At 40.4% G+C, this 12,073-nt stretch overlaps 1 protein-coding gene across 1 annotated transcript in view; it reads left to right on the top strand.

The window, feature by feature from the left end:
• Positions 1-3,409: 3,409 nt before the first annotated feature.
• LOC123774061 (uncharacterized) overlaps positions 3,410-12,073 on the top strand; it is a 34,329-nt gene continuing 25,665 nt past the window's right edge. Inside the window, exons 1-3 of the mRNA XM_045768185.2 lie at positions 3,410-3,717; positions 6,980-7,158; positions 8,306-8,574. Of these exons, the coding sequence (XP_045624141.1) occupies positions 6,982-7,158; positions 8,306-8,574 (446 nt within the window). The 5' untranslated portion in view covers positions 3,410-3,717; positions 6,980-6,981. The remainder of the gene's footprint in view (positions 3,718-6,979; positions 7,159-8,305; positions 8,575-12,073) is intronic.

The following is a 12,073-nucleotide window of genomic DNA, read 5'->3' as shown; positions in this document are numbered from 1 at the left end:
GACAATCGTCAGGATGCAATCCACACAAAGGGCTGGTAGCTGAATGGCCAGCGTGCGGGACTTAGGGCCCCGCGCAGGAATTTCCCTGCAAAAAAAAAAAAAAAAAAAAAAAAAAAAAACGCGGGACTCTTAATCCTGTGGCCTGGGTTCGATCCCTGGCGCCGGCAGAGACAATTTCGCAGAGCCCTAATACCCCTGTTACCTTGCAGTAAATAGGGAGTTAGACAGCTGTTACGGGCTGCTTCCTGTGTGTGTGTGTATGTGTACTCACCTAATTGTGCTTGCGGGGGTTGAGCTCTGGCTCTTTGGTCCCGCCTCTCAACTGTCAATCAACTAATGTACAGGTTCCTGAGCCTACTGGGCTCTATCAGCCTCCACCACATCACTGCCTAATGCATTCCATTTGTCTACTACTCGACACTGAAAAACTTCTTTCTAACGTCTCTATGACTCATTTGGGCACTCAATTTCCACCTGTGTCCCCTAGTGCGTGTGCCCCTTGTGGTAAATAACCTGTCCTTATCTACCTTATCAGTTCCTCTGAGAATCTTGTATGTGGTGATCATGTCCCCTCTAACTCTTCTGTCTCCCAGTGACGTGAGACACTTTCGGCCCGCCTCTCAACTGTCAATCAACTACTTTTGTTTTCCACACCACACACATACACCCCAGGAAGCAGCCCGTGACAGCTGACTAACTCCCAGGTACCTATTTACTGCTAGGTAACAGGGGCATTCAGGGTGAAAGAAACTTTGCCCATTTGTTTCTGCCTCGTGCGGGAATCGAACCCGCGCCACAGAATTACGAGTCCTGCGCGCTATCCACCAGGCTACCAGGCCCCACACACACACAAACACACACACGCACACACACACACACGCGCGCGCACACACACACACACACACACACACTGTGTGTGTGTGTGCGTGTGTGGGTACTTGCTTGCTGGGTATCCATTAATTTTTCATAACATCCCCATTTATTTGTATGGACAAGTTAACTTGTTACTTGTGGTAGTTGTGAGTAGTACGCGGCGTCGCATGAGTTTATCTAAGAGATCCCAGTGTCAGAGGATGACTTTGTTAGTGTGTTTCTAGAGGTCGGGGCGAGGAAGCCTGCCAGTAGTTCTTATTGAGGTCCCCCGATAGATAGATCAAGTAGCTACTGACTTTCCCCAGCTCTGGGGAACGTCAGTAGCTACTTGATCTACTACACAACCGTTACCTACCTCCCAGGTACCTATTTACTGCTAAGTGAACAGTTGAATCAGGTGAAAGAAACGAGCTCAACCGTCCATGTCTCGATTAGGTATCGAACCAGGTATCCTTGGGAGTGAGCCGATGACGTTGATTACTGTGCTACTTCAAATTTACGGGAGGGCCACCATCTGCACAATGTAGGACTGAGAACAGGAGATGCTTTTTCATCCACATTCCCTGGCTATTAACCCAGGGAATCACCTACCCACTGAAGCCGTAAATTCCCAAACTGTTTTAACTTTTGAAGTACAACTGAAAAAGATCATCAAGGCAAATTCGACCTTCGACAAGCCGCCGGCTTCCTGTCCTCGTCGAGGCCACTAGTGTTAATGGCTCTCAGGTAAATCCAAGTGCAAATATTCCCAGTGTCTGGGCGAGGACAGGAAGCCGAATTGACAAAGGTCGTCTTATTTGTCCTGATGATTTTATCGGGCTGGATTTTGAATTGGAGCAGCGTTTCGGCATATACGGCTTCGGCGGGTAGGCGGCTCCATGGGCTTATAACCCTATAGGTGAAAAAGCATCTCCTATTTTCAATCCTACATTGTGGCTTGTTGAGCTCCTTGCTCAACCGTTGCTCCTTGTTTTCGTTCCATCTGACCTTTTGAAGAAGCTGTCTGGATCAATATCCTCCAAACTGTTAGTATTTTAAAAGCTTCGCTGAGATCCACCTTGCCATGCCTGGTTTGCAGTGTTCTTAACCCTGTAGCCCATAACCGTTCCTTGTATGAGAGTTGATTTAATTCAAGAATGATTTTTGTCATCCGGTGTTGTAATTTCTCCAAAGCAGATCTGTCCTCCTAAATATCCATGATTGGATACAATAGTCCAAATGGGGTCACACCATAGATGTCTACAAATGAATAACTATACCTTCTTTTGCTTGAAGTCTAAGATTCGTTTGACTATTCTAAGGGTTTGATTACATAACATTACATTACAGCAGATTGATGAAGGAAAGGATTCTTAAGTAAAAATCCACCATTCACTGAAAGTTGCACAACAGGTAGGAGCAGCAGGAGTAAAAAAAAAATAACCAAACCCTTGGAATAATCAAGCGTACCTTTGACTTTCAAGTTAAACAAGGTAGTGATTCAACTGTATAAATCTCTAGTGCGCCCCCATTTGGATTACTGTATCCAAGCATAGAGACCTCATCTTCAGAAGGACTGAACTGCTCTGGAGGAAGTGCAACACCGGGCAACAAAAATCATTCCAGAGGTAAGTCAACTCACGTACGAGGAACGGTTGAGGGCCACAAGGCTAACAACACTGCAAACGACAGGGCGGATCCAATCAAAGCTTTTAAATACTGAACAATTTGTATCGGACAATTTCTTCAAAAGGTCAGATGTAATACAAGCATGGAGCAACGGCTTCAAGCTCAACAAGCCACACTGTAGGACTGAGAACAGGGGATGCCTTTTCACCCTCAGGGTTATTAACCCATGGAACCGCCTACCTGCCCAAGTCGTAAACGCCAAAACACTGTTGAATTTTAAAATCCAACTTGAAAAAAAATCATCAGGACAAATGAGGAGACCTTTGAGAAGTCGCCTGCTTCCTGTCCTCGTCGAGACCTCTAAAGTGTTAGTGGCTCTCAGGTAATTCAATTAAAATTGAAGTAAATAAACTCATGGAGCTGGGACTAACCCAGTTCAAAATCGAGTTGGAAAAAAATCCTCAATAAAACTGGAAGGAGGATGCGATCGTTGAGAAGCCACCGGCTTCCTGTCCCCGTCGTGGTCACTAACACTCTGGTGACCCTCAGGTAAATTCAGGTAAATAAAGTCATTGATAGGGCACTCGCCTGCAGTATATTAACTTGAGTGTGTTAACTAGGTCTTGTTTGCAGACTTTACTACTGTAGTACTCACTGTTGGGAGACACTCCCCGCAGTTACCTGCTGCAGGTATGGATACTCTAATTCATTCAGACAATTACAATGTCACTCGTGAATGTTCCACATGCTTTCCCTGTTATACAAAATATTGCATCAGACTTCAGATAAGCATTTATATATACTGTATTATTTATACGAATTATTCTATTACTGTATATATAGACCTTTACTCTCTCTGAGCTTCCTAAATGTAATTGATCTGTAAAACTTATTCGAATAAAAATTTATGAATGTCGTATCCTTCCGAAATTAGTATCAAAACAAACGAAGAGACAGGCAGCAGAGGCAGTGATGCTTGGTCTCCCGGGGCGCTGAGATCCACACACCCACTTCTACACCAGGCCAATACCCTTATCCACCTACACCACACCCACTTACACTCTCTACACCCAGTTTTAAAGGTGGAGTGTGGCGTCGGCGGTTCCTGGGGCGACTCATGTAGCTGTTCCTGCGGCGACTCCTGTAGCAGCTCTTGTAGCTGCTCCTGTAGCGGCTCCTGTGGCAGCTACGGTCTTAGATAGTCCTCACACTGCCTCTATGACTTCCCCGCTTCAGGTGAGTGTCTCGGCATTTTCAGGTCTCTGGGATCACAAACTCGTTTGATCCCTCCCTAGGCTTTTTGTCACTCCCTGGCACTTGGGGTCACTCCCTAGGGTCACTCCTTGACTACTGGGATGACTGGTAGTATGTCAGAGAATGCCTGCTCTGTGCTTAACCTCTGCTTGTTAATGTCTGGGCCTCACCCCTTCCCAGTTTGTCACAACCTAGCAGTGTAATGCAGTGTGTGTGTGTGTAACAGTGTAGTCTTATTAATTAATTAAGTGCAAGTTAGTGCTATACTGCACCAGCGAGTAGTGGGAGACTTACTGTGTCCTCCAACTACTTTTTCAAGCATTTGGGTATTACATTTATATCAAATGCAACTTCCAAAATCTAGATTATTTAATTCCAGACCTGATCTGGATTTGCATTAAATCCAGATTTCCATAAATTTAGCCATTTTTGGCTATTTATCACAACATTTTCTGGATTTATTTTTATAGAAAGTGATACATGTTTAAGCATAGACACAATACATTAATAATTATGCACAAAAAATACAAAAATGAATTTGTTCACTTTTTGTAGCATAGGGGCAACAATGCCTATGGTTAATGCCCATTGCTCGGCTACAGACTGTAATTGTTTACTACCAATACCCACCCCTAGGCTACAGTGCTGCAAAAATTATTAATAAACAGCATCATCTAAATCTTCATGCTTAGAGGGGGTTCCAATATTTTGTCACTTCCCTTTCTACTACTACTGTACTATTTTCCAGTTGGTTCACAAACTGGTTTTTGTTTTTGGTTCAAACTTCCTTTGTTTTATTTTGGTCAGAAATAGCCCTAATACCAGTGCTATAGTGTCTGCCTGCCATCTGGCCTCATCAGTCACATCACACTCACATTTCTAATTCATGGTGAGGAAGTTCCTCTTGTTCTTGTCTGGTACAGCAACTAATGCTGCACAACATGGTTTCTATTTGTAAATAATGATACAGTATATAAGAAGAAAAGCCAGTATAAATGCTTGAGTAACAAGAAGTCAGCTCACACTTACACAAGGAAAGCACGTCTGTATGTGTGCCCTCACTGGAGCTGGATGTCTTGAAAAAAATATACACATGAACAAACTCTTTTATATAATTTATAGTACAGAACAAGTTTAGCAAAAAGTTATAAAATATAAATGCATTATTTTAATTAATATTTACAAATAAATATTCAAGATTAACAAAAATAAGAAAAAAATATTGGGTAGAAATTGTGTGATGAACCAACAATCCAGATCTCAGTGACTCCCCCTCTTCCAGAATTCAATTTTTCTATAAGAAATCCAAATTCTGGGTGGAAAATACAGTGTGTGTATTTGGTCCATTGTATAAAGGGAGCTTTTATAGATAGGTTCAACTTTAGGTGGGATGTACTGTACTGTAACCAAGCTGTTACAGGTTCTTGGCACAGATACCTTTTAAACAAATAATTGAATGATGGATGTACAGTAGTTTTGCTTCTTTAGTAACATTGTTTCATAGTTGCTACTTTATTATATTGTTTCATAGTTGCTACTTTATTATATTGTTTCATAGTTGCTACTTTATTATAAACTGTTGATACATTGATTGGTTATCATGAACACTACACTTGTTCATTTGTTCTTTTGTTGGTTGTCGTGGAGTTTGCTGCTAAGTTTAAAGATGATATTCAGATGCAGGTTAATGGGGTTATTGCACTAATATTTGGATATGTGATAACATGTTACTGCATACTGTGCATTCTCCCCAAACCTGATGCATACAGACTCAAGATAAAAAGGATGTCTGTAGTTACTGTGTTTGATTAGTGCATGATGTCACAATGAGTCACCACAGTTTACATACTATGCTGTACCATACTGTTAAAAATAAGACATTCCTGTGTAACTGAACTTAATACTGTACTGTACTCTGCATTCACCCAAAATAAAGAGCACCATAAAACTTTGGGTAAAGTTGTGCTTCTCTGGACATCAATAGTTTAAAACCATCATTTTGTGCATTATTTTGATAAAAATAAAAATTCACCAGAGATATTAAATTTGATCGAAAAATGTGACTCGGCATACGATGATGTCGTCGACTAACGATATTTGTTGGTACATATTCGGGTCGACCGAGCGCGTGGTTCCCTGTCACATGGGCCGACTTACCTTAGTTTACTACAGCTGCCCGCTTAGTGACGTTCACGCCTATAAGAAATTCCGTTTTTGTGGTGATTTTTTGCTTTTTGAACATAAAAGTAATTATTATATATCATGTCATGGGTCCCAAGAAAGTCAGTGGTAAGGTTCAACATATGAAAACCCATGTAAGGATGACCATAGAGCAAAAACAAGAGATCATTCGTAAATATGAAGATGGTACCTGGGAGTTAGTCAGCTGTCACAGGCTGCTTCCTGGGGGTGGAGGCCTGGTCGAGTACCGGGCTACGGGGACACTAAAGCCCTGAAATCATCTCAAGATAACCTCAAGATAACATTAGTTCCTTCAATCACGGACATTAGCAGAAAGAGCCCCAGACGAGGGGCACTTTCTTACACCTGTTAAACGAAACCACAAAAATACTTGATTTTGAATTTTTTCCTTTGGATTTTTAGGGTTACATTACTTTTTTGTGATGCTACTTTATTCCCTCCATGCATAACACATTTGTGGCTTGTCATATGTTAGTTTGTAGTCATGGCCAATTTCTTGGCTATCTCTTAGAGCTCATCTTTCTTATCTCTATAGCATATCTTTCGATGTTGTGCAGTGCTAAATAGGATATTCATCATAACCCCATTTTCCATTGTGATGCGATGGAGAGGCCTAGAAGAAAATAGTAGAGCTATGTAGAGAAATATTGTTACAGATACTTATTAATTCATCTTTCACACTAAAAAGTGGTATGTAGAATCATTACACTTATAAAAAGAGTTTTATCATTTCCTGATCCATTATTTGTGGAAGTATCATCATCTAATGTGAATATTACTTTAAACAAAAATGTTGAAAAATATATCATTTAGTATTTTGAGGTTTGCCATCCATCCATGACAGCTTCTTCAAATGTTTTGATTACTAATATAAATGTTTAAACTTGTCTATTTATATTTATGCTGTAGTATATCTTTGGATACAATAATCAAATTACATTTTAACCATCAAGATACACAGTTCATATGGTCAGAATATGAGAAACTTGTTTTAATGTTAACTAGCATCTCTCTCTCTTTCTCTCTTTTCTAATACCTGCAGCCATGACTGCTCTGGATAACATGGGTGAAGGTTCAGTTCAAGAAGGAGGAAAATCTCGTCTCTCATTGCGTCAGAATCGGAAACGCACGCTTAATTCAGACATTTCACCAGCTCCTGAACCTCGCACCAGTCACCGTTTTCGTACCTCCAGTACCAGTGATACTGACGATAGGAATAAGGTAGGCTACATCAAATCCATTTGTGGAAAGTAAACAAAATCATGCAAACACTTTGAATATAAAAGTGTTCCATGATGTTTGACTCAATACAATACAGTATTCCCACATTCTATTGGCAACCATTTATGGGAAATTTTCATTTTCACCACCAGTTTCTTATAATCATGTAATGATATTTCCATATTCTTTACAATTGTTTAACTTATTATTTGAAAAACCTACTTAAACAAAAAGATCTGATTCTTTTTCCTCACTACTGAAAAAGTTTAACTTAAAACTATTATTCATTGACTTATTTTTTTTAGATACCAAAGAAATAGTGATTCAGCTTGTGATAGCCTAATATTTAATGATAATATAGCCATTGGCAAACTCCTTAAAACTGTTGAGTATGAAGAGGAAAGATGACATAAAAGGTTTAGACCCTAGTAACTAAAACAATGTATTGTACCTCTACAATATGTAATACCTCTGTTATACAATGCATGTACCTATAACCTGAGCTTGTAAAAGCATCATAATCACCTTCAGTGGTTAAGTGTTTAATATCACACTAGTTTCTGTAGAAGCTATCTTACCCTGTCAAAGTAGGAGAGACATAGGAGTATGTATGTACAGTATATATATTTGGATATGTGTAGGTATATGTTTATATATATGTGGATATGTGTTGGTATATGTGTATATATGAATGTGTGTGTGTATTTGTATACAAGTATGTGGAAACTGGTCAGAATTGCAGTTCTCCTTTGTAAACACACATTAATGACACTGTGTAAAAAGACACCTCGAACACTGTTAATGTAGGACAGACGTAAATCTGTGTATTTATGTTTGTAGGTTAGCTTAGCATTTTAAAAGCACTACAGTCACCTTCTGTGGTTCATTGTTCAATAAATCACTGAATTATATGTTTAACAGATCGCTAACCCTGTCCATGGAGGACAGAAGGAAATGTATATACAGTATGCTGTTTAGCATTGTAAATGTGTGGCCACGACTGTGGTAGAAAATAATAATACAAAAATAAATAATGTAGTCAACAAATAAATATAAAATAAATGCGTACCAGTACTGTACTGTCATTATAAAACTGCCTTAAATTGTCATGTAGTCTTTTGACTCACATATATGCTTCTGTTGACAGACACCACCCATGTTGCGAAAGATGAGTCTAGGGAGAAATGCAACCACCAGCAGTGGAAGACGTACAGCAGGGGGTTCCTCCCAGTCATCAGCTGGTTCAGGGAGTGGATTGGGAGATGGCGTGTACGGAGGGGGCCGTGTGGCTGGAGTCTGCCCTCTGGCTAATATGGGTAATACCTGCTTCCTGAACTCAGTGCTGTATGCTCTAAGGTTTCTGCCAGGCTTCACCCATGACCTTCATCACCTTCATATGCATTTACAGTCTGCTGGGTAAGTGGGTGATATTTATTGATATTCTATGATTCTTTAATTGATATTTGCTGTAAAATGTCAAGTGCATTCTTTCTGCATGTTTAAATCATCAAATGTATGTACAGTAGTCATGAAAATTTAACAGTCTTGAAAATATATTTAGGATATCCAAATTCTTAAATAACACACAATAATTTTGACATTGCTTTGGCAACCCCCTAGATTTAAGGCCTTGGAGACTTGTATGGATGCTGCCTTCATGTACTGGCATCACCCCTTTATATTCTATTTGATACATGATGTGGAAAATGCAAGTCATTGTGAATAAAATATTTATAATTAATGCACAGTACATACAAATCTATTTAACATTTAGGAAATCTCAAGGGCATTTAATGCTCTAATGAATATACTGTAGTATATAAAAATCTATAGTGGTAGAATTGCAGGGGTGGAAATTATCTTTTGGATTCAATGGCTAGTCATCTTAATGACTTTTTCCAGTTTTAGAACGTTTTAGTCTGCTTAGAAAGTATACATGGCCTTAAGAAATAATAAGGGCTTAAACCTGTTAACTGAACATTTAACAAAGTCATGCATTTGCAGCATTTAACACCATAACCCACTCCCCCTTAAAAAAAAAAAAAGGGTGCCTACCATTGAAAAATATGGATGACAAGAATAGTATGAAGTTTTTTTTTTTATGAATAGTACAGCACAACACACTTGCATTACTGTACCACCAAGCCCCCAATCCAGAGTTGGTTCAAAACCAAGAGGTTCCAAATTGGATTCCAGCACAAGATGGAGATGTTTGAGCACGTTTCCTCACACCTTATGCATCTGCTTAGTAATAAATAGTAACCTAGGAGTTGGGTAACTGTTGTCAGGTTGCATCCTGGTGAAGGTTATTCATTGACCTAAGGGGAACCTCAATAAGCCTAACAGTTCTCTTGTCCATGTCAATGGGACAAGAAACCATTTGCAACCTACATCTCTTATCATATGGCATAATAAATAGTTTAGTACATGTGAATGTTGTTATGAATATAATGCTGCAAGGAGATGAGTACTAAACACAAATATTGATAATAATAATAATGCATTTGCGTGGTTGTTTATTGTTGTACATTTATATTTTTTGGCACTAAAATATTTGAAAATGATTGCACCATTATATTTAAAAAGAATTAACTAAAAAAATTAAATAAATATCACGATAGTGATAGGTAAATGTTTATGCATAATAATTGTTCTTGGCTGTACACTGTTCTATACTTAGGTTTTTGGTATACAAAATTTCATTGTTACAAAAATGTGACATGGACAGTAAAATAACTTTTTTTTTTTTTTTTTTTTTTTTTTTTTTTATAGTGGATGCCTCAAGAGCATCATTGGTTTTAGGTGTGAGAATGTACTCGCCTAGTTGTACTCACCTAGTTGTGCTTGCGGGGGTTGAGTTCTGGCTCTTTGGTCCCGCCTCTCAACCGTCAATCAACAGAATGTGTCCTTGTCATTGTGCAAGGGAAGGGGTCATGATGCTATGTGTGCAAAATTTTTTTTATTCAAAACAAGGGTTTTAGTCTTTCTAAATTTTTGAAGCTATCCCCTGAACATAGGAACAATGTCCCCAAAATTGTCACTTTTGAATATGGCAGATGTTCATTGATTTTATTCAAATGTTGGGGATAGGGTAAGGATGAGTTACTTTTTACAATAATTTCACACTTTGAACTCTGGGGCAACTAGAACATTTTTCTTTGACAGAAAACCTGTTTTAATTTGTTGTGGTCCTTGGGGGGGAAAGGGAAGGGTTTACCACTCTGCATGATCAGGTTTATGATGAACAGTTATGATACATTTTTATATTCAACTCTTGATCATAGTACTGTACAGTATTATATACAGGGAGCGATTTGTTTTATAGTTTGAGTTTCGACTTGCATTGTTTTTAAACTGATTGCCACAGTAAGTTGGCATTAAATATGTGCAATAATCTGAAATGTTGAATATATGCAATATTTCTTTGCCATATAATTAGTTAAATAATATTTATAACTAGTACTGTATCAGCAGTAATTTAACTAAGCTAGACATACCAACATTGCTTGCATTTCTGGGGAAAGCCCCTTCGGCTCCCCGGAGCTATCCGGGCTGATATGAATGTATTAGACCCTGGCATTAGTCAATGCACATGGAATTCTAGGCCAACTGGGGACCACGAGCTAGAACCTGGCTCCCTCAGAGAGGCATGAGGAGCAATGGCCTATAGAATCCCCCCATGTGGTTGGAAGCATTCTATGTTTGCCATCGACCGGGCCAGGCACCCAGAAAGGTAGGTGCCTCAAAACAAATCCTATCTGGTTAAAACATTGATACTGAAAGCCAATCTGTTGGACAGAACTCCCGCAAACGAAAAACGAGCAAACGAGCATGACATCACAACCGTCACCACGCCGCTGTCTGCACAGCTCCCTCCCCCCTCCCTAGGAGGGGGAAGGGGGAGCCCAAGACCCCCACTCTGGCTATCCACACCTTCAGTTCTGTGGCTGATGTGAGACCTGGCAGTCGCACGACTCTGGCTCCAGACTTGTTCCAGTGCTGTGCCTTATGGTGTGGCCCTGTCCTGTGGTCGTGTACGAGCCAGGAGTAATTTCACCAGTACTCGGGCTGCATGTGCTAGGGTTCTCTTCTCTAGGTACCTTGTAAGTACTGCCTTTGTGGCTTAAGATTTTCTTCCACAAATCGCTCGGGATCTACCTCCACCGTGGTCTTTTGCTGCTCGGTGATTGCCTGTCCTTGGTGTCAGCTGGAGTGTTTCATGCACTCCTGTTTACCTCTGGGTAGTAGGTAGCTTTGTCACTGGTAGGGGCGCAAGGTACTGTGCAGCTTGTTTTCACCATAATACAGCGCCCGGCTCTGTTCTGCCTAATGACGTTTTACACGTGCAGGGTTTTTCTTTTCTTTTCTTTTTATTTTCTGCATGGTGGATGGTCTGCCCCGCGGTGTTGTTGATTTATCATTCTGTATTCTTGGTGGTCCTCCTCTAGGTCCCCGTATGTGTACACTTCCCAGGGGTTCAGCAATTACAGTAGTAAGTTCGCTCGGTAGTTTCGGGCATCGTTTAGCAGTACCATCCCTGGGCTTCCCTTAGCAGAGCGTCTAAGTGCCCTGGAAACCCCCGCTGGGGCTCAGTGGTCCAATGGATGTGTCCCCCTGGGTCCCATCTCACTTTGTACAAGTTTGAGGGTTGCTCAAGCCATTTTGGCTTGTCTCAGGGTGACAATCACATGTTCTGCCTCAGTCATGCTGCGTGTTGGGTCGGTGACACATTTGACCCAGAGTCCAGCGAGTGGTGTTGCTTGTTTGTATTCCAGTTTACCCAATCCACTGATCAAGATATTCGGGTGCAGACAGCTTTGGCGTTGCATGGGCGTTTTAGGATGCTGCAGCACATTTGGTTGGTTGCTCACCTAGATGCCCCGAGGCTGCCCCATTTTGGTTATAGGGGCCCAGA

The sequence above is a fragment of the Procambarus clarkii genome, chromosome 91, assembly GCF_040958095.1.
Source record: "Procambarus clarkii isolate CNS0578487 chromosome 91, FALCON_Pclarkii_2.0, whole genome shotgun sequence".
Taxonomy (NCBI): domain Eukaryota; kingdom Metazoa; phylum Arthropoda; class Malacostraca; order Decapoda; family Cambaridae; genus Procambarus; species Procambarus clarkii.
Note: the sequence above shows the minus strand (reverse complement) of the source record. Positions and strands in the feature narration are given on the sequence as shown.